Consider the following 27,284-nt stretch of genomic DNA (forward strand, 5'->3'; position numbering starts at 1 on the left):
TCTCTGCACTACAGGACACAGCTGTGGCTTAAAGCTTAGGTTGGTGATAATGGTCAATTTAATGAAAAATAGCTTAGTCCTGCAGAAGCTTGTTTAACCCCCTATTCCTTCTGCACCAGCCTTTCGATAGTTTTCTCATCTTGATCTTACAAGATCTTGGTGCATGCAGGCACGGACTGCTTCATAATCTGAGGAGTTGCGAATGGCGCTGAACATTGCAATCATCACACTTCTAACCTTATGATGGGAAAGTCGGAGGTGGAAGTAGGTTGTCTTAATGATGGCGTGGATATGTGGTCGGACGCTCATCTCGGGACCAAATACGACACCAAGGTTGCGAGTTCAGCTTCGGACAGTTGCCAGGGAGAGGGAATGGAATTTGTGGCTGAGACCGGAGACAATGGCCTCGATTTTCAGTGTGCCATGAGGCGGGCTTTTAGGCGTGTGGGGGGCTAAAATCCCGAATTCGGGGGTCCCGCCCAAAACCCGCCTCCACGTAAGTTTCAAAGGAGGCGGGTACCCGCCCCGCACTGGGACCCACTGACCCGAGGCGGGAAGGGATTACTGCCACTTAACTGCCTGTTAACAGGCAGTTTTTAGCCTAATCCCTATTTTGAGGGGTGTCGTGTGGGATTCCCGACGGCTCCAAACCACGCCAGGTTAGAGCAGGCGGGCCGTCGGGTTGAAGGACTTGGAGGGGTCGTGATGTCGGTGTTCAGGTGAGTGATGGGTGCATGAGTGCAAAGGTAAGTGTGTTTGGTGTGTCTAAAGTGTGTAAAGAAGTTTAAATTACCTGTACTTACCTTAACAGCCTTCCTCCCTCTAGGTTTCGGGAGTCTATCATTCAGCTGGCGCAGAAAGCAGAATGGCTGCGAGCTGTCAAAAGTGACAGCCTGCAGCTTTCATTGCCGGTGTGAGTTCTAACTGAGTCTGTGGAGAAGGACTCAGGTTAGAAGTCAGACTGTCAGTGTTTGACAGCTTCAAACAGCTGTGAAACACTGATATTTCATCTGTCAAGACGTCTTGACAGATGAAATTTCAGTCTGTGACGTCACCTGTTGCCGGGTGGCCCTTAATTGGCCTGCTGAGCCTGCTGGGCGGGCTCAACAAGGTCAATCAAGAGAAAATCGCGTGGATTGGCCGGACGTCGATGTTGGCGGAACTAAAACCCGAAAGTTGTAGTCCCGCCTCCTTCCCGACTGCTGAATGAAAATCCAGCCCAATGGCTTCGGTCTTCCCAATATTTAGTTGGAGGATATTTCTGTTCATCCAGTACTGGATGTTGGACAAGCAATCTGACAATTTAGAGAAATGAGAAGGACAAGAACAGCAGCGTCATGAGAACACCATCACCTTCAGGTTCCTCTCCAAGTCATGCATCACCTTGATTTTGATATATCCCACTGTTCTAGCAATGATGAAAGGTTACTATCCTGTAATTCACTACCTACGGCCATTGTGGGAGCATGGTTTGAGGAGAAGGCCCATCACCATATTTTCAAGGAAACGGGGTGGACAATAAATGAAGCCATGCCAACATCACCCACATCCCAAGAACAATTTTTTTTTAAATCTATTGTTGCAAATTTGGGGGGGGAAATCTTAAGTGGACAATATTGGTCACCCAGGGAAATGTTTAGGGAAGTGATGAAGAAAATACTAACTTTAAGTGCGTTCCTAATATCTGTTATCATTGGCGCTAATTTAAATTCCCCACATGCTCCTAACCTAGGATGCTTACTGGGGAAATGTATTTTGTAGTGAGGATCACTAATTTGTATCACTATTAACCCATACACCACTAGTTAATTGCAATATATGGAGCTGGTTTATTCAGCAGGCTAATGATTAATTGAATTTTAAATTGTTTGTCTTTTGATCATGTCATTTTATTTTACTAAAATCACTACTGCATGGTTTCCCTTCTGTTTTGACAGATAGAATCCTACTACCTACTCCATACTATGGTGTTATCAAGCATGATATTTTTTTCTACAGTGCAGTCAATCTACAATTTGTGCATTTGGAGAGCAAAGTAAGGAGATTTCACAAGAAACAAATGGCCTAAAAATGTGATTTTTGTGATTCCTCATGTTTTGTAATAGTACTTTGTAAAACTTGTCCAAAACGCTGAACTTCTGTTCGAGTGAATGAAAACTAAGTAAGCTGAAGGTTAATCTTTACCATTAACTCTCCCTGAGTCGTGTCATGAGCAATGATGTATTAGGAATTTAAACCTTATAAAGTTTTGTTTTGTTTTAGAAGATGTTCTTAATAAATACTTTGCATCTGTCTTCACAAAAGAGAGGGACGATACAGACATTGTAGTTAAGGAGGAGGATTGTGAAATATTAGATGGGTTAAACATAGTGAGAGAGGAAGTATTATAGGGTTTAGCATCTTTGAAAGTAGATTAGTCACCAGGCCCGGATGAAATACATCCAAGGCTGTTGAGAGAAGCAAGGGAGGAAATAGCGGAGGCTCTAACCATCGTTTTCCAATCATCTCTGGCTACAGGTGTGGTACTTAAGGACTGCTAATGTTGTACTATTGTTTAAAAAGGGAGAAAGGGATAGACCGAGTAATTACAGGCCAGTCAGCCTAACTTTGGTGGTGGGCGAATTATTGGAAAAAATTCCGAGGGACAGGATAAATCGTTATTTAGAAAGTCACTGATTAATCAAGGACAGTCAGCGTGAATTTGTTGAGGGAGGGTCGTCTTTGACTAATTTGATTGAATTTTTTGAGGAGGTAACGAGGAGGGTCGATGAGGGTAGCGCATTTGATATAGTCTACATGGATTTTAGCAAGGCCTTTGACAAGGTATCACCTGGCAGGTTGGTCAGAAAAGTAAAAGCCCATGGGATTCAAGGGAAAGTGGCAAGTTGGATCCAAAATTGGCTCAGTAGCAGGAAGCAAAGGGTAATGGTTAACGGATGTTTTTGTGACTGGAAGGCTGTTTCCAGTGGGGTTCTGCAGGGCTCAGTACAGGAAACTCTTTTTTATCCGGCACCGGCGTGGTGCCGGTTTATCAAAAAGTCCGGATTACAGAGAGGTATAGTAAAAGGTACGAGAGCTCCGTACACGGCCACAGACCAAGTGTCCCTGCTGCATAGCAACAGGTGCAGGAACCCCGGCCACAGATCCAGGAACGGCCACTAATATGAAGTAAAACTTACCTGAACCTACTCCTGAATTTTGCCAGTTAACAGAGATTTCCGGTTATTTAGGTGCCGGTAAATCGAGAGTTTCCTGTACTAGGTCCCTCACTTTTTGTGGTATATATCAATGATTTAAACTTCAATGTCGGGGGCATGATTAAGAAGTTTGCAGATGATATAAAAATTGGCCGTGTAGTTGATGGTGAAGATGATAGCTGTAGATTGCAGGAAGATATCAATGGACTGGTTGGGTGGGCAGAAAAGTGTAAGGTAATACATTTGGGGAGGCCTAACACTAGTTAGGCCACAGCTAGAGAACTGCATTCAGTTCTGGTCACCACATTACAGGAAAGATGTGACAACAGCAGAGAGGGTACAGAGGAGATTTACGAGGATGTTGCCAGAACTGGAGAATTTTAGCTATGAGGTAAGATTGGATAGGATGGGGTTGTTTTCTTTGGAGCAGAGGAGGCTGAGGGGAGATCTAATTGAAGTGTATAAAATTATGAGGGGCCTAGACAGAGTGGATAGAAAGCACCTATTTCCCTTAGAGAGGTTGATAACCAGGGGGCATAGATTTTGTGTAAGCCCTGGCTCAGTTGGTAGCATCCTTGCCTCTGAGTCCGAAGGTTGTGGGTTCAAGTCCCACTCCAGAGACTTGAGCACAAAAATCTAGGCTGACACTCCAGTGCAGTGCTGAGGTAGTGCTGCACTGTCAGAGATGCTGTCTTTAGGATGAGACATTAAACCTCATCGCATTTAAAACGTAATTGGATATACACTTGAAGTGCTGTAACCTGCAAGGCTACGGACCAAGAACCTGAAAGTGGGATTAGGCTGGGTAGCTCTTTTTCGGCCGGCATAGACACGATGGGCCGAATGGCCTCCTTCTGTGCCATAAATTAGTATGATTCTATGTTTGTTGGATCAATATCGCCATGTGAAATGGTGAACATGATCAAAACGTGTGCCAGCCATGTAGCAGTGGTTCACTGTATCACACAACTGCTCTTTCACCTCTGGAATCTCCACATTCAGGCAAAGACTCTGTCCGACTGACAGCATATCTTACACCTTAGTGTCAAGTGGGGAAATGTGTTTTCTTTAAATTCTCCTCTTACCCTACCATCCACAATTCCCTGACGGAGTGAGTCGTACCCATAGGGTTTTACCAGTGCAGTGGTGTGTGAGCGCTTATAGTTGCCTGCACCCTTCCCTGTATACCCCAAAGGACATTAGGAAGCTGCCACATAGAGAATTGTAGGTGTAAACCTAGGTCTTGCAGTGAACTTCTGCTGGCCTTGTTTTAGGTGACTGATGGTGACACGCGTCCATTTCAACTAACAGTGGGAAAGCTTGAAAAATCAATGCATGCTGCACAGTTACAGGTGAGCGAGTGACTCAGAAATGTTCATTATTCCTATAATTTGCCATTTTTTATAATTTAATTATAGAATTACATTTTTAAGTGGGATTCAGAGGATGAGCATTTAACAAAAAACATCAAAGTTCTATGTACAATTTTTTTAAATTCTCCTATATTCAGTTGGCCAATTCATGCTTTTTTTCTGTTAAATAACACATTATATCAAAGGTTTGCTACATGTGAACAAGCTACAAAAGTTGACAAATATATTGAAGTCTAATTAATTGAACCGTTAAGCATTACAATTGGTCTTTCTGTTGATGTGCCTAACTGAAGCCTGGAAGTACTTGCCCATACAGTGTATTTACTCTCCTCTTGATTAGTGCTCTGAGAGCAGTCTAAGCTTCTTTTGAATCTGTTTCTAGTTCATCTAATTGTGTAAAATGAAGTTCAATTCATTCTTGCATTTATGCATTATCTGATTTTTCACTAAAATGTTATATGCAACTTCTGAAATCCATTTCAAAATAGACATGCTTGGACTGATAGGTACATCAGGTAAAAGTCTGATTAAATGATCTATATTATAGGAGGGGGAAAGGGAGACTATAAAGGGGTACATTTAAAGATTTACTGCTCCTGACACAGTGCTTGCTGCGAGAGGAGTGCAATAACCCTATCAGTATATCCTTCTATTCCTTTCTCCCTCATGTACTTTTCTAGTTTCCCCTTAAATGCATCTATCCTATTTGCTTCAACTATTCCTTGTGGTAGCGCATTCCAAATTCTAACCACTCTTTGGATAAAGAAGTTCCTCCTGCATTCCCTATTGGATTTATCAGTGACTATCTTACATTTATGACCTCTAGTTTTGGACTCCCCATAAGTGGAAACATTTTCTCTACGTCTACCCCATCAACAACAGCAACAACTTGTATTTATATAGTGCTTCCAATGTAGTAAAATGTCCCAAGGCACTTCACAAGAGCGATATAAAACAAAATTTGACACCGAGCCACGTAAGGAGATATTCGGGCAGATGACCAAAAGGTAGGTTTTAAGGAACGTCTTAAAGGAGGAAAGAGCAATAGAGAAGCGGAGAGGTTTAGGGAGGGAATTCCAGACCTTTTCATAATCTTAAAGGCCTCTATCAGTTCCTCCCTCAGCCTTCTCTTTTCTAAAGGAACTAGCCCCAGCCTGTTCAGCCTTTCCTGTTAAGTACATCCTCTCAGTTCTAATATTATCCTGGTGAATCATTTTTGTACCTTCTCCAGTTCCTCTATATCCTTTTTATAATATGGCGACCAGAACTGTCCACAGTACGCCAAATGTGGTCTAACCAAGGTTCTATACAAGATCAACGTAACCTCTGCTTTTCAATTTTATCCCTCTAGAAATGAATCCCAGTGCTTGGTTTGCTTTTTGTTATGCTTTCTTTGGAGAATATCTATAATGGGGCTCAAAATATCTGATCTATAGCTCTTGAAGACCATTCCATTACAAACAATTGTGTTAGAACATTGTTTTTTCCTCTTGGTTTACCAGCTCTTCACTAACTCTTCCTCGCTGACTAAACTTAGTTTACCATCAGAGTATTAGAATTATGATTATTGCTCTTCCTATGTAACTAAAGCATTGGTTCAGTCTAAGCTCCTCATTCCGTGTTGTCGTTTTACTCCCTTCAGTGAAAGATTCTGCTTTTAACAATGTCAGCGTAACGTGTGAGAGTCTGTCTCATATTTTCAGGTTAATGCATTCTGAAAAATGAACTGAAGAATGATTTATATTTAACAATGCCAACTGGTAATAGCCTCCTTCAGTCCTGTCTCTGTCCAGCCTGGGCTCCAATGGTTTCTTGACTCGAGTTTTGAAAATCAGCACTCAATCGGCCCTCAATACACCGTATGCTTTAACTGTGTTCAGTGGGTATTTTCTCGCTAACTCAAAGGTTTGAGGAAAACCCCAACAACTCTCTTAACAGTTCTATTCAACCTCTTGCCAGTTATTTTCACTTCCTCAGTGGATTGCCTGCACTTGGCTCCTGAAAGGAAAGCTCCCTCTTAGTTTGCAACTGTTATTGTGTTGCTTTTTCATCATTTCTGGATCAGAGGCCTGGTCTCTCTGTACTGTGGGTGGTCCAATTGGGGAAAAGTACTTGTCAAAAATTAAGCGCACCAATGTTGATTTTGAACACTTGATATGCACAGGTCTTGTCGCTAGACTTTGTAAAGGATTAATTCAGTGCTGTTAACCTATTTCCAAAATAGAATTTTGAGTTGCTTTGTCCACCCATCCTTCAGTGCCATTCTGAGTGAAATCCATAGAAATTGAATGACTGACTGTGGTTGCTGGAGTTCATCATTAGATTGAACTGTAAAGCTGCCTAGGCCCTAAACTCTGGAATTACCTCCCTAAACCTCTCCGCCTCTTTACCTCTCTCTCTTCCTTTTAAGATGCTCCTTAAAACCTACCTTTTTCACCAAGCTTTTGATCACCGGTCCTAATATCTCCTTTTGTAGTTCAGTTGTTTGACAACACTCCTGTGAAGCGCCTCAGGACATTTTACTATGTTGAGGTAGGCTGACCATATGACCCTGTTTTCCGGGGACAGTCCCCGGATTAGGCACTGTGTTCCCAGGCAAACAACGTCATGAGAAGAGTCCTCGGTTCAGAAAACACGTCCCCGTGTAGAGCCTTTGCTTTTTTAAACGCGAATGTACAGAAACCCTGGGGTGGAGGGGGGGGGGGGAGATTCTCGGCCCATTCCCGCCTGATTTGAGCTTGGGTTCGGATTCCAGGAGCCGATTGAACGGACGCGACAATGGTGGCCCCGCCTTCCCACAATGCAGCGCGGCAGCGAAAAGGCCCCATCGATAGATCGGGCCGCACTGCACTCCTGGGGGATTGAGTCACCTGGCCCCGTGATTCGGCCAATAGCGTCTGGCCGGAGGGCGGAACCTTTAAAATGGGCGGGAGAAGCCGAGAGCGCAGTGAGAGCGGGTGGGTGAGTGGATTTACTTTATCTCAGATTAGTATAGTATATCATGGTTTTTTTCACTGAATAAGGCAAGCTCTAAATTCTCCCACTAGGAAGAGGTTTCTGAAATCTGAGACAGATGTTTCCCACCTTATGTGGAAAATCTAAGTCTGTTTGGAACAGATTTAAAATTGAGAAATTTAATGTTAGGTTATTCGGGGATGAGTATAGATTGCTAGAACACACGCAAGATTCGAGATTTGGTGTAAAGTGAAAATGGCATTCTCTATGCGTATTCCACTAGCGGAAGCAATAAAGTCGTCATGCCGGTTTTCTTGAAACGTGCCCTGGCTACTTTGCTGTGCTCCCACCCTGTGTCCCTGGATTTGGTTTAGAAAATATGGTCACCCTACATTAAAGGTACTTATAAATGCAAGTTGATGTTGATCTATTCAGAATATCTTGTGCAATTCGAGTTAAAAGCCAAAATGGGAAATGCTGTAAATCGGAAACAAAAATGGAAAATGCAGGTTTATCAGCATCTGAAAAGGGAAAAAATTACAAGTCTGGTGAAGGGTCTAACCTGATATGTTAACCTATCTCTGCTTCTTTGATGCACTTTATATTTTAGTTATTGCAATTAGCATTACATGACTCCACTCTCAGGAAGGGAAGGGCTCATTTTGTTGGTGTTACTTTTTTTTTAATTCAGTGAAATCCTAAAATCTCCATTCTGATTCGACTAGCTTTTTGTGGGAGGTTGTTTTGTATTGGCACAAATAATTTTTCTGTGTAACCACAGGGCACCAGGGTCACGGCCATGATTCTGACAAACCCCCACAATCCCTTGGGTGATATTTATTCAGCAACAGAAATGAAAGAATTTCTTGAATTTGCTAAAAGGTGAGATATCCATTGGAGCTATGAGAGAGTCCTAAACAATCTCTTGCCAGACCAGCAGTGAAGGTTTGTAAGGAGATGTATGTTTTTTTAAATTGCTAAAATGGTTAGAAATCAGATAATGTGAATCCCCCGCAGACTCGCAGTTTGTATCAGTTCCAGGATATTAAAATTGTGTTTTTATTTTCATGTCCTCCGATGAAATTTTTTTTAACTACCTGTTCAATGACACTGTTACATGAGTCTGCTCTTTCTTCAGCTTTGATTTTCAAATAATTCACTTCATTTCAGAAAATAAATCTTGACTTTAATATTTGAGCTTTATGTATTTTGCACTTCCTTCCTTATTTGTAATTCCATTTATCCCTCAGTGGTGGGGTGGCTGTTAGCCTGAATCTTTATCATAGTTAAAATGTTTTTTTGGGATCTAGTGGATTCACCTATGCTGAAGAAGATCTGCAACAATTACCACCATTGTGCCTTATTCTACCATAAAGAGTATTTCATAATCTCCTACACTGTCTCCGCCCCCCCCCCCCCCCACCTCCCCAGCCAATATCTGTGATGGATACAGATCAGTTTATTTTGTGCGCTGATGAGATTGAGGTTATTTTCTTGTATGTTTGAGTGCAAAAAATATCATTTTGAGCCCAGAGTCTGGTTCAGGTTCTCTCTCTCAAGTATTTCTGGCTACTGTATTCTAGATTGCTTCAAGTTAGTAAAAGGACCTGCTCTGTCCCAAGTACACCTGAGCAATGCAAAGCATTCGAGCTAATTCATGCTGCTTCATGGAATGGTGGGATGTCGTTTCCCCACCTGATTTTCCGAATTGCTGTCAGAAGGCACCAAGCAGAGGGCAGGTGCTTGCCCCTAAAAGGACAGGGCGGGGGAAGTCAGAAATTAAGTCCATTCTGCCTTCCCTGGCTCCACCAGCCACTCCTGTGCAGTTCCTTGCGGCTAGTTACACAGATTAGCATTGATAGAGCCCTCAAAACAAGTTACTTGTCCAATATATTTTCAGTGGATTGGCCTGCAACATGAGAAGAGCAGAAAGGGACAAATTAAAACATTTCCAAAATTAAAGCTGTTTTTGGGCATAAATAGACATCATGGGGGGATCTTGACTCTGTGCGATAGTGTAAAACAGGTGATAGCGAGTCGGCAGCCGTTTTACAGACTCTCCCGAGATGTAGACTTCAGTGGAAATAAAAATATGGAGAGATGTAAAACTGGCTGCTGCCTTGCTATTACCAGTTTACACTAACGCACAAAGTTAAGATCTACCTCCATATGCTTAAAAATTGTATCATTTAAAGTAGCTTATCAATACTTTGCCAAGGAACATGTTCCATTTAGGATGTTCTTACACTTCAGAGAAGAGCAGGAGATCTTGAAAGGTCTGTTCTTGAAGTGTTGCTGATTTCTGGTTGGTGCTGCTGGTTCCTGCCCGAAACGCATGGTGTCCAGCGGAGTCCGTGCGCCATTTATAAGCAAAATGTCTAGCTCTCTTGGATACAAAAATCAAAACCTTTCTTTGAACTGATTGAGGTTTTTGTGTAACTTGATTAAATGCTGTTTTTATTTTCTTTCTCTTGGTGCTGTAGATACAAATTGCATGTAATTGTGGATGAAGTGTACATGTTAACGGTATTTGGTGACATGAGTTCATTCCAAAGTGTCCTCAGCTTTGACAAGTGAGTCTTGTGTTTTACATTAAATATCGCAAATGTGATAATTACTTTGACAATAAATGTTGTGCTTGGATTTTTTTCATTATCATCTAGAATTTGATATGTACAGAAACACCATCCTTTTTAAGAGTCTCTAAACCAAGCTACTGAGAAATCTACATGTAAAATTTCTGTTTTTCTGATGCAGGGTGCACATTCTTCCCCCATAGAGACACATTCCCCATTACCCTCATATAGGCTGACACTCCAGTGCAGTACTGAGGGAGTGCAGCTCTCAGAGGTGCTGCCCTTTGGATGAGACATTAAGCCGAGGCCGCGTCTGCGCTCTCAGGTGGACGTATGACACTATTTCGAAGAAGAGCAGGGGCGTTTTCCCTGGTGTCCTGGCCAATATTTATAAGAAAATAAGAAATAGGAGTAGGCCAATCGGCCCCTCGAGCCTGCTCCGCCATTCAATAAGATCATGGCTGATCTGATCCTAACTGCCAATCCACTATCACAAAACCATCTCCTGAATCTAACAGAATTAGACGCACGAAATAGGAGCAGGATCAGGCTACACGGCCCCTGGGCCCGCTCCGCTACCCACAGGGCCTCAATCAACATCACTAACACAGATTATCTGGCTATTATCACATTGCTGTTTGTGGGACCTTGCTGTGCGCAAATTAGCTGCCGCGTTTCCCACATTACAACAGAGACTTCACTTCAGAAAGTACTTAATTGGCTGTAAAGTGCTTTGGGACGTCTGGTGGTCGTGAAAGGCGCTATATAAATGCAAGTCTTTTTTTCTTTTATAGAGAGTTTCAGTTCAGGTTGCTAGAGCCCAGATTTAAGGCCCTTAAGTGTGCGCAGGTGTACTGCCAGAGTTTAAAGAGGTAAAACCACAAAGCTTCCTGGTGCTGTCCAGGTAGAATCATTCTATTCACTGGAGCTTTGGCTTGCAGAGTTATCTAAAGCCACGTAAGAGAATCCCAGCCCAAAGCAGCAAGCCTGCCCTTCCATCAACAGCATCTTTGCTGACCTGCCTGTTTCAAGTACCTGATTGGCAAGCTTTTTTTTCTTCTTATCAGTACCTTTTGAAATTCCCTCTTGGGTGATGCAAAACCAGCATACATAACAAAACCACTTAAAAGGAATCCAATCACTCACGCTTGGTTACCACTCTGTCTGACTACATTATGCTGAATTTAGGCATGTGACAATTCTTTTATGTAAAATGAGACGATGCCAGAACATTGATGGTGCAGGTGTAGCACAGCGTGCTGCCTGAGCAGTCTGTTTGATTTAACTGTGGTACTTTGGCTACTGTTTATATGGGAATGGGAATAACTGCATTTACATTAATCATAGATTGGCCTCCAGACTGTGATTTTTATCTTCTCTGCCTGAAAATTCAATAAATTTACACTATATATTTCCGTAATTTTATTTTGTGCTGCTTTTTTTTACACTTTAAGTATTCAGAATTTATGGCTGCATGGCACTATTTTTCAGGCTTCCTGATCCACAGAGAACCCACGTGATGTGGGGAATTAGCAAGGTAACGCATCCATTGAAACTAATGGTTAATTCTGTATGAACGCATGAGATGCATGTAATGTGTTAAAGCAGCGAGGTGGAACAGTGAGTGGGCACCGTAGCAGATTATGCCAGAGGACGGTAACACTCGGGGATGTGCCTCACATGATGAGTTTCCAGTCTCCACTGGATTCATCTGGGAACACAGTAAGAAGAGTCAGCTGACAGAATGGCAATGGTGAAACCCAGAAATAGGCCTCTGCTATTCTTTGTAGGAGGTGACTACATGGTGCATGGGATTTTATACTGGGGAAGAAGCATTTCAACACAGAAAAAAACTCTTCTGTATTTCATTTATTCCAATAAGGAATTCAGGAGAAACTTCTTTACCCAGAGAGTGGTGAGAATGTGGAACTTGGTACAATATGGAGTGGTTGAGGCGAATAGCATAGATATCTTTAAGGGGAAGCTTGATGAGTACATGAGGGAGAAAGGAATAAAAGGATATGCTGATGGGGTTAAACGAGCTAGGGTGGGAGGAGGCTCGTGTGGAGCATAAACACCGGCTTGGACAAGTTGGGCTGAATGGTCTGTTTCTGTCCCGTAAATTCTATATAATATTACCAACCTCTTTGATGCCCAGGTTCCCTGATCAGCTGGAAATTTTAAATAAAGAAGGTTAGAAAAAAAATCTTTAAAGGGTAGAATTCTTTCTCTCAAACTATTGTTGAAGCAGAGTCCATAAAGTCTTTTAAAAGGGAATTAGATATTTGCTTGCAAAAGAGTAATATTAAAGAGTATGGGGAGCAGTGAGGAGAGAGACTAGGTAACTCGTGGAGAAAAACACCAACACAGAGTTGGTGGGCCTGTTGGCCTGTTTCACTGCTGTGATCTTTTATGATTTCCCATGGAAAGGTTGGCAGTAACCCAAGGCTAAGTAACCCAGATGATTCTTGCGCATCTCCTAATGGCAGCGAGAAGCATTGAGAGAGATGGGGCAGGTTGTCTACCTACCGGCTCAGAGGTGGTGCAAGGCCACCCAAGGCAAATGTGGATAAGGATGTAAATGGGAGAAAGGAAATAGCAACTTTTAAAATTAATATTGATCATGCCATTGCAGACGTGCCAATGTCACAAATTCAGAAATGATGTTTGATTAGAAAAACAGCAGGCCTGTTAAAATTACAAGAGTGAGGTGTAGGGAAAGAATTACATTTTATTTTCACAAAAATGGTATCTGTCACTGAATAATTAGGACTTGATCTAATGTTAACATGCTTGTATAGTAATAGGACCTAATTATATCTACATCTAAAATCTCCCAAGTCTGAGAGGTTGTATTGCACAAATGGAAAAAAATGCGCTTCAGATATGTGTTGGTAGAAAACACTTCTATAAATCCTCAGGCTTAGCAGTACGTAATCACAGAACCGCAGTTGGTGTAAATGTCTTGGTTTATGACCGCCAATTTGGGCGGTTAGAGAATTATTAGGTCATGTGTGTCTAGATGATGGAGCTTAAATATAGTGAGATTGCCAAGTGCCCAAGAGAGTAAATACTGAATGTTGGAGAGGGAATAACCCTTGAGTTTTACTTTTGTGTGACTGTTGACCTAGTAATCCGTACTTGCAGGCTTAAACCGTGGGTCAGTTTATGTTTCAATCCATCAACAATGCTTTATAATGAATCTCTTCACTGGTGATTCTTACAGGAGCAAAATCTATTACTATGCATAAAGAAACTAATGCCGAATCTCCTCACGTGCACATCCTATTGACAGAGCACAATGATGGCAAATCCTTCTGAATTGCAGAGAACCTGCTGACCCACTGCTTGGCCTGCTTGATTAAAGAGGTTTTTAAAAATGCATAGCAAAGCAGGGTGAAGGGGAATGTAGCAGCAGCAGGAACTATGTAAATTAAACCTGTTTTATTATTGCTTAGGATTTTGCAGCCAGTGGAATGCGAGTAGGTACACTGTACACTGAGAATACAGATGTTATCAGTGCCCTTGACCAGTTGTCGTACTTCCATGGTATTCCAGGTCCCACACAACATATGATAGCACAGTTACTGAGAGACCGAGGTAAGCCTACCACAGTGGAGAGTTGCCTTATTCGATGTTTGTATGGGATATACGTGTCAAATAAGCAGTGAGCTCGCAGTGTTCCACATGCAGGTTGCTGTCGTGCATCAATTGCAGGCCTCCTGCAAAGCTGTTCTGTTAGACACTACAGATCATCTGCGTTTCTGAAACAACCCATTAGGTCTTCCCACTTTCCCCCCAAGAACCGTTGGCCTGTTTTTTTCTATTTAATTTTCTGAAACTTTCCTCACTTTTTCCCTACTCCTGACCTGCAGGTGCTGCCCCTTGCTGGGGTATAGTTCTACCTGCACCAGTGGCTGTGGGACCTCAGCAAACATACCATACCTCATGTATGAGCTTATACAGTGTGTGTCAGCCAGTTGTTAGATTATGAAGGGGGTTGCAGTCAAGCTGAATCCTGTTCTCACCCAAACATGTCCACGTACATGCACTTTCTACTAGCGGTGACTGGATAGTGATCAGGAGTGGGAATCTTGGCTGATTATTTTGTTTTTCCTTCCTAGATTAGGATTGCTGAAGCCAATTGTAGCACCTCCAGTCTATCATTACGATGCTGAGATGGGGTGACCATACGTCCCCGTTTTCCGGGGACAGTCCCCGGGCAAACTTACTCGGTTCATGAAATACGCCCCCGAATACCCCAACTTTTAATTTCTCATGCTGGGAGTTGCACAGAAGTTTCCTGGGTGTGCTCATTTACATTCCCATTACTGCAGGTATTGGTGTAAAACTGCTGTAATAGCTGAACTTTGTGGAAACTTTGCTGCAGTGGATTGGGAGTGGCGGGGGTCACTGGTGGGTGGGAGATCAGGAGTCGGGTATCTCTGGGCCATGTCTGAATGCACTTCATTAGTGTGACGTCACATCTGTGTTACTTATATACGCATTTGTTTCGAATTCATAGTTTATATGTGCAACTGTTTAAAATATAGGCTGCTAAAAGTTTTTGCCTCACTACACTGCACAACCTACATTTTCTGTCCTGGCTACTTTGCTGTGCTCCCACCCTGTGTGTCCCTGGATTCGGTTTAAAAAAACATGGTCACCCTATGCTAAGATCAGCTAACTCAGCACATACCTGGAATCAAAACTGGCATCTTCCTGCTCTATTTGGCCAAGTATCAACCCGGAGGAGAGTGGAGGGATTGGGTACAATCACCCACTAAGACTTCACTAGGCTTTCTTTAGTAACCTCTTAGTCAATAAATAAATAGCAAAATTTCTTAAATTAATATTTAGCAGGATTTTTTTTTTAACTGGAAGATGCTGCTTACCCACTTTTTTTGTATTCATTCTCTAGATAGAAGCATGTTTAGTACCCGGTAGAACAAGCCACGTATTAATTTTGTAAAATGACATCTTGCGAATCTGACTGACTCTCTCTGGATTTGCATTTTATGGTTTAGAAATCAGTCTTGTATCTATCAATCAGTTACTCCTGTAAAAGAGTAATCTCATGGCAGAATCTGTGCATTGAGGGATTCAGGCCAGAGTATGTGTTGGAAAGATCTTGGAATCATTAAAATGCTGTTTTATCTGGTTAGCTCTGTCCATTGCTGCTCCACTGAGTTTTTGAAGGATCAGAGCAAGCAAAGTGCCCACTGTGCAGCTAATTGTACTGGCTGTAAACTCTGCTTGATGAGACCATAAGCCAGCGGGGGATATTAAATGCTGAATGGAGCATTTTCCATTTGTCACATTTGGAATGTGTTCTGTTTCCCATCTTGAGCCCTAAGACTGTAGAGGTGCGTGGAGCTGCAGCTGCGGTGAGAGCTCTCGTCATTGGCAACACCAGCTATAAACAAAATGCTTGAGCTATTGGGCTACACCGTTGTCCTGCTGAGCAGCATTTTACACTGATGCTGTACTGAGCAAAACAATTGTGTGAGGAAATATGAGTGTGATTATAAGAACATAAGAATTAAGAGCAGGAGTTGGCCATTCGGCCCCTCGAGCCTGCTCCACCATTCAATAAGATCATGGCTGATCATCGACCTCAACTCCACTTTCTCACCCGATCTCCATATCCCTTGATTCCTCTAGAGTCCAAAAATCTATCTGTCTCAGCCTTATTGAGGTTAATGTTGAAATTTATATAGAAAATGGCTCATAAAACTTTTATTTGTTTTACCTTCAGCTTTTAAATTAATGGGATGAAGAGGCACCCTTCAAATTGCAGTTTTGCAGAAGTGATTTTCCTATAAATCGTGGCATCTTGAAAGATCAGATTTCCTTCTGAGTGGTTGAAAATTTCTTGCAGCCTCAATAAAATCCACAATCATCCACTGATTTGCTTTGTCTTTTTTTCCACTTTTCTGTAGATTGGATCAACCAGGTGTTTTTGCCGACAAATCGAGCCAGATTGAAAACTGCCCACAAGTGTCTGACAAATGAACTAACAGCAATGGGAATTCCTTTCCTGAACCGGCATACAGGCCTTTATATCTGGGCTGATTTTAGAAAGGTATTCTGTGTAATCTTTTTTAACATTGCTTTTGTCTCATTAGGAGATGAACTTGGGATTTATTTTAACTTATTCAGTCATGACAATTGAAAAAATGTTCATGGTTCCATACATATATTTTCTGTAATATGAAAAGGAACTGGGTTGTTCTGAGGATTCATGGTTTCACCTTTTGGATCTTGGATTTGATTCCAGATCAGGGGTGAAACTCCACCATCGCTGCAGCTATACGTCTCGATTTTAAAATTCTCATCCTTGTTTTCAAATCCCTCCATGACCTCGCCACTCCCGATCTCTGTAATCTCCTCTAGCCCCACAACCCACCCCCCCCCCCCCCCAAAAGATATCTGCGCTCCTCTATTTCTGCCCTCTTGAGCATCCCTGATTATAATCGCTCCACCATTGGTGGTCGTGCCTTCTGTTGCCTAGGCCATAAGCCCTGCCTAAACCTCTCCGCTTCTCTACCTCTCTTTCCTCCTTTTAAGATGCTCCTTAAAACCTACCTTTTTGACCAAGTTTTTGGTCATCTGCCCTAATTTCTCCTTATATGGCTCAGTGTCACATTTTGTTTCATGACACTCCTGTGAAGCGCCTTGGGATGTTTTATCACGTTAAAGGTGCTATTTAAATACAAGTTGCTGTTGTTGTTGTAACTAGGATATCTAAGGTGAAATGAGTTTGGCAGAGTCTCAATCTGTTTCTAGCAGATGAGTGTCCATATTTTGGCCCAAATTGGCAGTTTTACTGAGGGACAAAATGGAGGTGTGGTAGTGTGGTAATGGAAAAAATCATACTGGTGCATTGAAGCAGGAGTGAAGGGCATTGTTTGTGCTCAGTGCAGGGCATTTTCTTTACTGTGCATCTGGTCTGTGCTGTACACCATAGTGTGTTTGGTGAAAGTAATGCTTACTGCATCTCTGAGCCTTCTTACTGTGACCACCACAAAAGTTCAACATATATAACAAATTTGGACCATTATATTTATATGTATTATAAGCTACTTTGTATGAAAAATGCAAAGGATTGGCACCATTCAAGCACTAATTAAAGGTCATTATAGATGAGTTAGGCCATTTGGCTTAATGGTTGAGTCTGGAGGTGACAAATGCACAGATGATGGTTTGAGCAGCAAATGAGCTGAGGTGGGGCAGAGCCGCAGAGACATCAAGGAGTATGAGGAGGAAATAAAAACTGAAAATGCTGGAAATATTCAGCAGGTCAGGCAGCATCTGTGGAGAGAGAGAAACAGAGTTAATGTTTCAGGTCGATGACCTTTTGTCCAAACTGGAAAAGGTTAGAGATGTAACAGGTTTTACGCAAGTGCAGAGGCAGGGAAAGGCAGAGAGGGAGGAAAGAACAAAAGGGAAGGTTTGTGATGGGGTGGAAGGCAGGAGAGAGTGAATGAAAAATTTTGTCACCCCCCCCCCCCTTTCTCCGCCTTTGTACTTGCTTAAAACCTGTTCCATCTCTAACCTTTTCCAGTTCTGACGGAAGGTCATCGACCTGAAACGTTAACTCTGTTTCTCTCTCCACGGTATTTCCAGCATTTTCAGTTTTTATTTCGGATTTCCAGCATCCGCAGTATTTTGCTTTATTATGAGGAGGAATACTGCACACAGTCACAGTAACAGAGGATGTCTGTGACTTTGGTTAGTTCCGTTTCAGTGCTTGGCAGGGACGGAAACCTGATTGGAGAGATTCAAACAGGGAGTTGTGAGAAAGATGGGTCGAACTTGGGAGCCAACAACATGTTCAAGGACTATGGAGATGGGATGGTGGTTTGCAAGGATAGCGGGATCAAGGGTAGGTTTTTTGAGGAGGGCATGGCTTGTGATGGTAGCTGAGTCCGGCCTCTTGTTGCTTTCTGATGCACTGGGTTGTGAAGCAGTCATGCATCACCTTTACCAACCCTGATTCTAAAACAGTTGGATCTTCCCAGATTATATTTGATTGATTGAAGTCCCTTGTTAAAGTAACATTCCTGTTCTCGCATACCCTTCCTGTCTTTTCATCGTGCTGTTTAGAGACTTTTCGCATCCCAGGAAGGGATTAAAATATAACTTGTGTTGGGTGATTCAGCAGGTGTACTGCAGCAATGAAAACCACAGAAATATAATGTATACGTTTCTTCTGATTCAGTACTTAAAGAATCCAACATTTGAAGAGGAGGCAAAACTATGGACGCGGTTTCTCAATAATAAAATTCTTGTCACCAGTGGGAAGACATTTGGGTGCTGTGAGCCTGGGTGGTTCCGCATTATATTTGCTGACAAAACCTACCGGCTACAGTTAGGTGAGTACAGTGACTACTGTAACTTTGTCCTCTGGTTTCAGTTTAGTATTTTTATCTTTGCTCCTTTTTTTAGTCTCTCCAAGCCTTCTAAACATGTATTTGCCACAGATGCCATTCCTTTAGCTGATGGGCATATGATTTGAGCACCGACTCGAATACAAATTCTAATGTTTATATTGCTGCACGGATTAACCAACTGGTACAGTTTGAAACTTCTGTATGTTTTAATATTCTTTAAAATAAAAAGTTTTAATGATCACTGAGGTTATTGGATTGAAGTCTCTTATTACAAACCAAAGATCACTGTGTGCAAATACTGTGTTCTATTTTAATGGTAATGCTGGGATTCAGTAATAAGGCCTATCACCCCAGAAATAACTCATCTGGCCACATTTATTACACCACATGATGTATTTTTAAGTGTTAATATCTGTGCTGTTGTATGTGACAATTTCATATCCTAGGCTCTATGGTAATGTTAATTAAGATGCCACAGCGATACAGCAAATTCACCCTAGTTATATTGAAAGGTTCTTCGAAGGTCAGCATTAAGACACTTGCTGCAGTAGAGTACTCTGCATCTCTAATCTAGGCATGCTTTGATGCTGACGCCAAGGGCGAGGGGCCAAAACAAGTGTGACATAGGCACCCCTCCCTTAAATTCTCATCCTTGTTTTCACTCAGAGGGTAGTAAATCTATGGAATTTGCTACCCCAGAGAGCTGCGGAAGCTGCAACATTAAATAAATTTAAATTGGAGATAGACAGTTTCCTAGCAGATAAGGGAATTAGGGGTTACGGGGAGAGGGCAGGGAAGTGGACGTGAGTCTAGATTCGGATCAGCCATGATCCTATTGAATGGCGGAGCAGGCCCGAGGGGCCGTATGGCCTACTCCTGCTCCTACTTCTTATGTTCTTATGCTTGCCCAGGTCACAGTCGGGAAGCCCAAAACATTTTCAGGATCGGGCCTTGTTTAAATTTGACCTGCGAGCTGTGGGCAGACGAGCTCTCTGCAGCAGCTCACCAGTTTGATGCAGTGGAGAATTGCACCGAGCCGGCTGGCATGTAGGGCCTGTTGGGGGGATGGGGGATGGGGGCGGAGACCAGGGGAGTGGGGCGGGTGCTGGCAGTGGGCCGGATGGTTTTTGTGGGGCCAGGAAGCAGCATGCTACTTCAAGCCTCGCAAAAATATTTTTTGCTTTTTTTTTAAAAAAAAAGAAAAACTTACCTTTTCTGAGTGGTCTCTGCTGACTCCTCCCAGTGAGGCCTCCCAGTGCTTTGAAAAAGTGGGACTAGCACGCACTTTGCATGCTCCACCCATTTCTCCACCAAAATTGCAATCGGGTTCCTTAACCTTCGTAGGACTCCGATTTGAATATTTAAACAGCCTCCTGCCTGTATTGGGCAGGAGTATTGAGTGCCCATTTAAAGGCCTGCATGAAAATCAGGTGCGTAAAAGGTCCCCACCAGTGTTTTCTCTGCTAGTCGCCTATTATTAAAGCAAGGAATGGGTGGCCGGCAGTTTAAAAATACCACCCCCCCCCCCCCCCCCACCATGGTATCTGAAATGATGTGTATTATATACCCAACTACTAACAGAACAAAGTTGCTTTATTAAGTATGAAGGGTGAAATTTTCCTCCATTTACAATATGGAAATATTCCTCCCTAATATTTTGCCTTTTTGACCCAATATTCCTTAATTCCTGGTCAGGATATTCTTTAGTTATGAGTAGCTATAGAGGAAAATTTGGATTGGTTCATAATCATGCTAAATACACAGAATAAACATTCACTCTTGCATCTTTTTTTCCAATTATTTTAGTAAAATGAAATTCAATTAAACCATTTATTTTTTTAAATTGCAATATATACATCCAAATGAATAGAACTGCAATGCCCTTGTATAAACCTTGTGACATCCTAGTGTTTACTTTGTCTATCAAATGTTACTAGCTTTCAAATTAGTCTAATTACAACAGAAGAAAATAAGCTGTAAAATAACATTCAAGGTTTATAAAGTGGGTTTATTACCTCCTGTTTTGCACCTCTTCTCTCCTGAAGGTACTAAGACTTGCTCGCGTACGATTTCACAGACTCTGACGGTACGTCAGTACCTTGCCCATGTGGCCAGTGTCATGTCTGAGCCTAGACAGTGAGTGTTGGCAGGCTATTTGACTGTAGAGAATAGAGAACAGTATCTGCACAATTGCACATTCTAGCAGCATTTGGATGAATTTTTTCTCCCCGTCTCCCTAGTGCAGCTGCATTGAGGCCAACTGTAGAGTGCCAGCCATTGCACTGTTTGAGACCAGACTAGGAGGCAAACCTGCCTTGGATGTGAAATTGTTGAGATGATTGAATTCGGAAAAGTTTGGAAAAATGCAGCAATTTGCCATAGAAAGTTGTGTGATACCTCCGTGAATGAATCAGTGTGCAAATACACCGACTGTGCCATACATAGTCCACAAAGGTCCCAGGCTCGATTCCCAGTCTCTGTTCAGTTAGCTGTTCTCAATCTGGTGGTGATGGGGCTGCTACAGCTGTTGGGCTCACTCACCACATTTGGGAGGGGAAAAACTGATTAGAGTTCACTCTCTTGAAAGAAATATAGAGACCTCCTGGTGGAAAGTGTGTGTGTGTCATAGTCTATATTTGGAGAGGAGGTTAAAATTGTTACTAAGCACATTATGTTCTTTAAAGACTTGATTGTGGTTTGCAGTTTAATGTAATAAGTAGCTCAGTGGAGAGTGTTTGAAAGTCATTGTTAAATTTTATTTCACTGAACTTCTTTAATTGTTGCTTCCACGAATAACTTGAGATTCCAATCTTGTTTTGCTTAGGAATGCACAGGCTTAGGAAGGTTCTAGAAGGGGAAGATTCAGAAATCCAGTCTATTGAAAAAGGGCCCAATTCTGATTCTGAGAATAGAACCAAAACTGCGGAGGATGTCATAGAAGTTGGTGTCCAGCCATCTCCACCAGATCCTGCTCTTGATGGTCTAATTGGACTTCTGCGTCAACAGATCCGAACAACTGACTGGTTGCAGAGAAACACAGCTGAACAGTTTGCTCAAGAGAATCCAGAAGTCTATGAAGTTTTCTGCAAGCTTGCGGAGAAATAATCTGTCCCTACAATTTCAGAAAATGCATTAATTGGAAATGCGTTCATGATTATTTTCAAATTTGCAAAATGCTTGTAGGTTATTTTACATTATACTCGAGCACACTTACTGATGGGTTGGTAACATGTCTTAACACTGAAGTGGTACTGTATAACACTGCTGGTATTTTTATTTTTTATTTTTTCGCCTGTGCACTCAGCCACCCTCCCCAGTCCAAGAAAATTAATTTATGACTGTAACCAAGTCTTCTCGTCTTACCATGAGCTACATTCAAAAGTTTCACCTTCACAGGACTATAGCATTGTCAATACTCGCAATTTCATTCATTGATTTTGATTTGGGATAGAAGGGATAGTAGAGACAGAGGAAAAGAAGCTATATATCTCTGTCCTTCTATCCCTGTGAATCACGCACATTAAAACAATACTGCAAAATGCATAACATAGAGTCCTGAGTGTTAGCAATACTTTGAGTAATTAGGAGGCGGGGTAGTGGGATATCAATTTCTCTGGAAAAGAAACCCAGCATATTCTGCTGTTGCCTGTGCTTATTTTTATGTCTGCAAAATGATTGAAAACATTACTTTTTAAAAATTTCTTCCAATAGAAAATGAATTGATCTTAAAAGTACCTCTTAGTACTGTCATCCATTCACAAGCTAAGTCCCCGGCCAGGTCTTCTAACCACATATTGCTAAATCGTACAGAACTGCAGTTCATAACATTGATTTTTATTCACCAACAGGACGAAAAGAAGGAAGGTTATCCTGTAGTGCTTTGAGTAGGATGTTATCATTGATCAGCTCTGTGCACCTATGCTGTATAATATGCAAGAGAATTGGCTATTGGCAGCCGTGCCTTCAGCCGTCTAGGCCCTAAGCTCTGGAATTCCATCCCTAAAGCTTTCTGCCACACCACCTCTCTCCTTTAAGATGACTCTTAAAACATACCTCTTTGCTGAAACTTTTAGTCACCCATCCTAATAGCTCCTCCTTTGGCTCGCTGTCCATTTTTGTTTGATTACGCTCCTGTAAAGCGCCTGGGACATTTTGCTATGTTAAAGGCGCTATATAAATGCAAGTTATATTAGTGACATTGGGAGCAAAATGTGAAGGTTTCCTCTAATTGCCCATCTGTTCTAATCATATTGTAAACATGTTCTTTTATAATGCATTTACAATTTCCCTAAATAAAACAAACGTAGGAAATCTCCCCACTATGTTTATGATGTTGCTAACACACAGCAATCAGAGGAAATCTTCCAGCTGCTGCTTCATTCCGTTATTTGGGCTGGATTGAAACCCAGCTCACTATGTGAAGGTCCCTTCTCTTTGCTGACCGTAGGGATTCTAAATAAAATGGAAACTCTCAATCCAGTTCCTGGTGGGCATGAGACTGAAGTACTAAACTGCCACTGATTTGCCGCTACAGTATTTAGCAGTCTTGCTCTGAGAAGCCACAAAATGATTGAGATGAGAAAAAGAAAATGTTGTGCTAATGTATAGTCACTGCTATTTCGAGCTCAGCAGTTGAAGCACAGAGGAGGAAGCTTTATTCTGAATCCGATCTGTGTTATTACATAACCTGGCCATGCTTGATGCTGATATTGGTGTTTAATGTGAAACCATGTTCCTTTCCCCAGCTCGGACTTCCCTCACCTTGATGATAAAAATTGGTGGTAAAATGTTAATTTTATTTTTTAAATAAACACCTGCCACCCCTGCAGGTGTCAGTACTGTAGAATCCACTTCAGTACTATTCTCTGGTCTGTAATCGTGAAGAATCCAGGTTGGTCATTTTGTACAGGTTGCAAATAAACTAAATTCCATACAAACTATGTCAACCATAGTTGTGAATAATGTGACTTTGATAGGTTACATTTCCGGTTTTTAAAAAGTCGGTTAAGATAGGGCAGGCTGCTTTTCATTGAATGCTTCTCATGACTACCGAGGAGTTGCAGTTGATTTATTAATTGAATTGTCACTTGGTGTAGTGGATATTTTTGTGTGTTTTTGGAGAGGAGGAGGGCCATGCTCATGACAGCAACAAAGGTGCTTTCTAATCCCACCCATTGTAAAGTAGATGCCTTTCTAATGTACAGGGCTTTCAGCATTATGTATTGAGAAGGATGAAAATTGTGAAGCTGAACATAGCAGAAATTGGAGTAAAAATAAACATTTCTGCAGCAGACCATTCAGCACTTGAAATAGAAAGATGGGTGTGCGTGGCCCCCGCCATCAGAATTGAATGTAGCTCTGACACCTGAAACATTAACCTGTCTCTCTTAGTTGCTGATTGTCCATTTTTAGCATCTCCTGTTCTTATTTAAAATTTCTGGTGTTTTTATCTCCACAGCCGAATCCAGATCTGCTGTTTTAAGGAAGCAGGTAAACAACAACTGTGGCTGGAGATTTGTTTAGCTCATTTATGTTTTGCAAATTTGCTAGTCCAATGAAATTCCTGGTTTTAGGAAAGCTGTCATCGATGAGCAAGTCACTATAAGCAATGAAATCTGCCATTTAATTCACGTGTGGGAAAGACTACAGAACCTGTGACTGCCAGAAGCACGTTAGCTTCTCCCTGTCCTTCTAATGAGTGATATGAAAGGTTGGCACCAGGCGTTGTTTTAATTTTATGTGTAGCTTCCATTTGTTTTGAAGAAAAAGAACCGACTTAGTGAAAGGGAGTGCACACAATGGGAGGAATTTTCACATGGAAAAAATGGGGGGATTGGAGGGGGGGAATGTTAAAGTTTTAAAAATCTGAATCCCGACCCCAACCCGCCCACTTTCAACTTTTATTCAGGCGGGATGGGGGCGGGCAACCAAACCGCTGCCAAGAGGCAGGTTGGCATTTTAAATATGATAATGAAGCCTCTGCTTTAACCTGCTGTGCAGGTTTTACTGCGGACAGCCGGGAATCCTGGCCTTTGGGAATCCCGGTAGCTGCAGCGAAGCGAGCACAGCCTCGGGGAGCAATCCTTGTAGGCCAGGAGGAGCAGGAGTGCTTCCTCCCAAGCTCGCGTCCCCCCCCCAAACCCCCATGGATTGGAACTCTCCACCGGGATCGGAACTCACCCCAGAGTCGGGGATCAGACCTCACTCAACCCCCCCCAGCCAACCACCCCGAGCTTGGAAACACCCCCCCCCCCCCCCTTGGATCCAGCACCTACCTGTTACTGCGGCATCCTGTTCAGTCAGCGTTCCCCGCCCGACTGGAAGCCAGCCTGTCAATCAGGCTGGTTTCTGGGCAGGGAACCCACCCATTATGTCACCCCCCCCACTCCAGGCAGGTCGGAAACAGGAAAATACAGCCCGATATGTTTGCAATTCTCTGCATTATGAAGATCCTGCAATGCATTTCATCTAAACCACAGTTTAAAAAACCAGGAAGATAGTGCTAGGTAAATGGACTGATCTGAACAATGTAGAATGATCCCTCAAACATTCAACTAGATGGACTCTCAAATTTAAGTTTCAGCACATGATCTGTGATGCTCCTGTTTTATGCTCTGTTGAAAATGATTTTGCAGTTTGATGGGCTGCATTGTGATTTCAGGGCCAATTTGAAGGTTAGTACAGTTTGTGATGGTGTTACTTCAGAAGATGTGCCAAATTTACTTAAACTTGTGATGCAAAGTTTGTACATCCCACCTGTCTACTTTTGAGCAATTCTACATGTAGTACATAAATTCATTTTGTAGGAGAAGTTTATGTTTTGTCATTTGATCGAGTACTGTTCCTCGGGATTCTTTGAGGGACAATTGATTTTTTTTATTTATGGAAGTGCTGTGCCAAACACCTTGAAGGATTTATTATTTAATAGCTGTAGTTGGTCATTTTGATTTGAGTGTTGAAGGTAAAAGTGATTTTAAACATCTTCCATTGAAGGTTTGAACCTTTCCATGGTCCCCTGTTTAAAGAACCTGTCTGAAATTGTTACAGCTATTGTCAAAAACACCAAAGTTGTCTTTTTAACCAAAGTCTTTTTTTGTGTTTAATTTAGGCAATAAAAGACTTAAATAGAAAAAAAGTTAAATTTTTAGGCATAGACTCATCTGAAAGTCTTTTCCAGAAACGTTAGCAATCTTTTCTCTTTAGAGACGGGCAAGCATACTGTGAATTCCCAGCATTTGGATAAATACTTGAAGGGAAAAAATTACAGGATTATGGGGAAAGAGCGGGGGAGTGGGACTAATTGGATAACCACCACAGGCACGATGGGCTGAATGGCCTCCTTGTGTGCTGTATCATTCTATGATTCTGATTTTCAATTTTTATTTCCGATTTTGAGCATTTGCAGGGTTTTTTTTCCTTTTTCTCTAAATAATTTACTCAAGTCTCCAACACGGGATTTATCAAGGTTCAGTCAACAAAACTTGTCAGTTAAAAGTCCAGTTCAGCAGATCTACTTCCTGTTGCATTGCACCATCATCATTTATGTCACCTGACTGTTTATAAATTTAACCTTTGTGGAGGGAGGGAACAATGTTTTGGAGGAATAACTTTTCACAATCTATGGACTGAGTTCTTTTGTATTATTGGCAGTGTGAGGTGTGAAGTTGGTGTGTGGATAATGACATGGCAGCGTACGGTTGAAGTCTGTTTTATGTAAACAAGTTTAGGGCAAAATCCAGAGTGTCTTGTTCACTAAAATGAAATGTGTGTCTTATTTATCTGCTGATTTTGAAAATATGGCTATTAATTGAGTTCCTGTTGTCGAGAAAGAATGAGAAGTAGTGGCTTGTTGGTTGAAACGGATTTTTTTTTAAAGAAAAATTTAACCTTTCAAAGAAAATCAAATATAACTTGTTGAGAAGCATTTCTCACTATACTCAGTTACATTAAACTGACAACATGTGGAAACATTATCTCCCTGCTTATTTCACACTAAGCCTTGAAAGTTGATCAAATTACTGGGGTTTCGTTCTCTCACGGTACTAAACGTTCAACGGCGCACAGAAGTGAGTTTTTTATTAAAGTATTGGTCTGTCTTTAATTTTGCTTTCTTCCATTAATGTATAACGTTCTCTTCAGTAATTTAAATGGCTGTCATTACCAGAGGGACACAAACATATGATGTGTCATTTCTCATATTAGAATCTTGGCACAACTACTAGGTGCCCATGTGGCCTATCTACCTAGAGCTAATGTATGTCGATGTGAAGTGAGGTTTAATTGTGCGTCTGTGTTGTGAACCCTTTTGGGGGAGGGAAGGCAAATGTATTTCATATAAAATGTATTACACCCAGTGCTGTATAATAATGATTCAACATGATATATATGATTATAGATTGACTGTGTAACCTATTTGAAACATGTCACTTTTTAATGTAATCATTACTATAAAATTATTCGTTTTTTATTTTGTACTCTGTATCCATATGTCTAGTAAAATTGCAAGTTATTGCCACTTAAACATTTTACTTTGACTCTGCATTGTGTGTAACTGTGTTTCATGTAATTCAAACCCTGCAAACATTGGCTCTGCACAGCACCCATTTACATTTCTGCTCCTTTAAAAAATAATTCTAGCGGTGAGTTTGAATCCCAACAGATGGCAACAGATTATTCAGCCAGAGGCTGACTCGGCAATGGGCACATAGGATATACGGCACAGAAACAGGCCATTTGGCCCAACCAGTCCATGCCGTTGGTGAAAAGAAAAGTAAGTTATGTGAGACT

General features: G+C 41.8%; 1 protein-coding gene across 1 annotated transcript in view; it reads left to right on the top strand.

The window, feature by feature from the left end:
• LOC147107036 (1-aminocyclopropane-1-carboxylate synthase-like protein 1) overlaps window positions 1-27,036 on the top strand; it is a 78,297-nt gene extending 51,261 nt beyond the window's left edge. Inside the window, exons 13-21 of the mRNA XM_086008046.1 lie at window positions 1,938-2,035; window positions 4,472-4,549; window positions 8,307-8,407; window positions 10,009-10,098; window positions 11,593-11,638; window positions 13,560-13,701; window positions 16,044-16,186; window positions 18,326-18,479; window positions 21,322-27,036. Of these exons, the coding sequence (XP_085864172.1) occupies window positions 1,938-2,035; window positions 4,472-4,549; window positions 8,307-8,407; window positions 10,009-10,098; window positions 11,593-11,638; window positions 13,560-13,701; window positions 16,044-16,186; window positions 18,326-18,479; window positions 21,322-21,602 (1,133 nt within the window). The 3' untranslated portion in view covers window positions 21,603-27,036. The remainder of the gene's footprint in view (window positions 1-1,937; window positions 2,036-4,471; window positions 4,550-8,306; window positions 8,408-10,008; window positions 10,099-11,592; window positions 11,639-13,559; window positions 13,702-16,043; window positions 16,187-18,325; window positions 18,480-21,321) is intronic.
• Window positions 27,037-27,284: the final 248 nt, after the last annotated feature.

The sequence above is a fragment of the Somniosus microcephalus genome, chromosome 15 (genome assembly GCF_052327205.1).
Source record: "Somniosus microcephalus isolate GS21.2 chromosome 15, FLI_Smic_1.0, whole genome shotgun sequence".
Taxonomy (NCBI): Eukaryota; Metazoa; Chordata; class Chondrichthyes; order Squaliformes; family Somniosidae; genus Somniosus; species Somniosus microcephalus.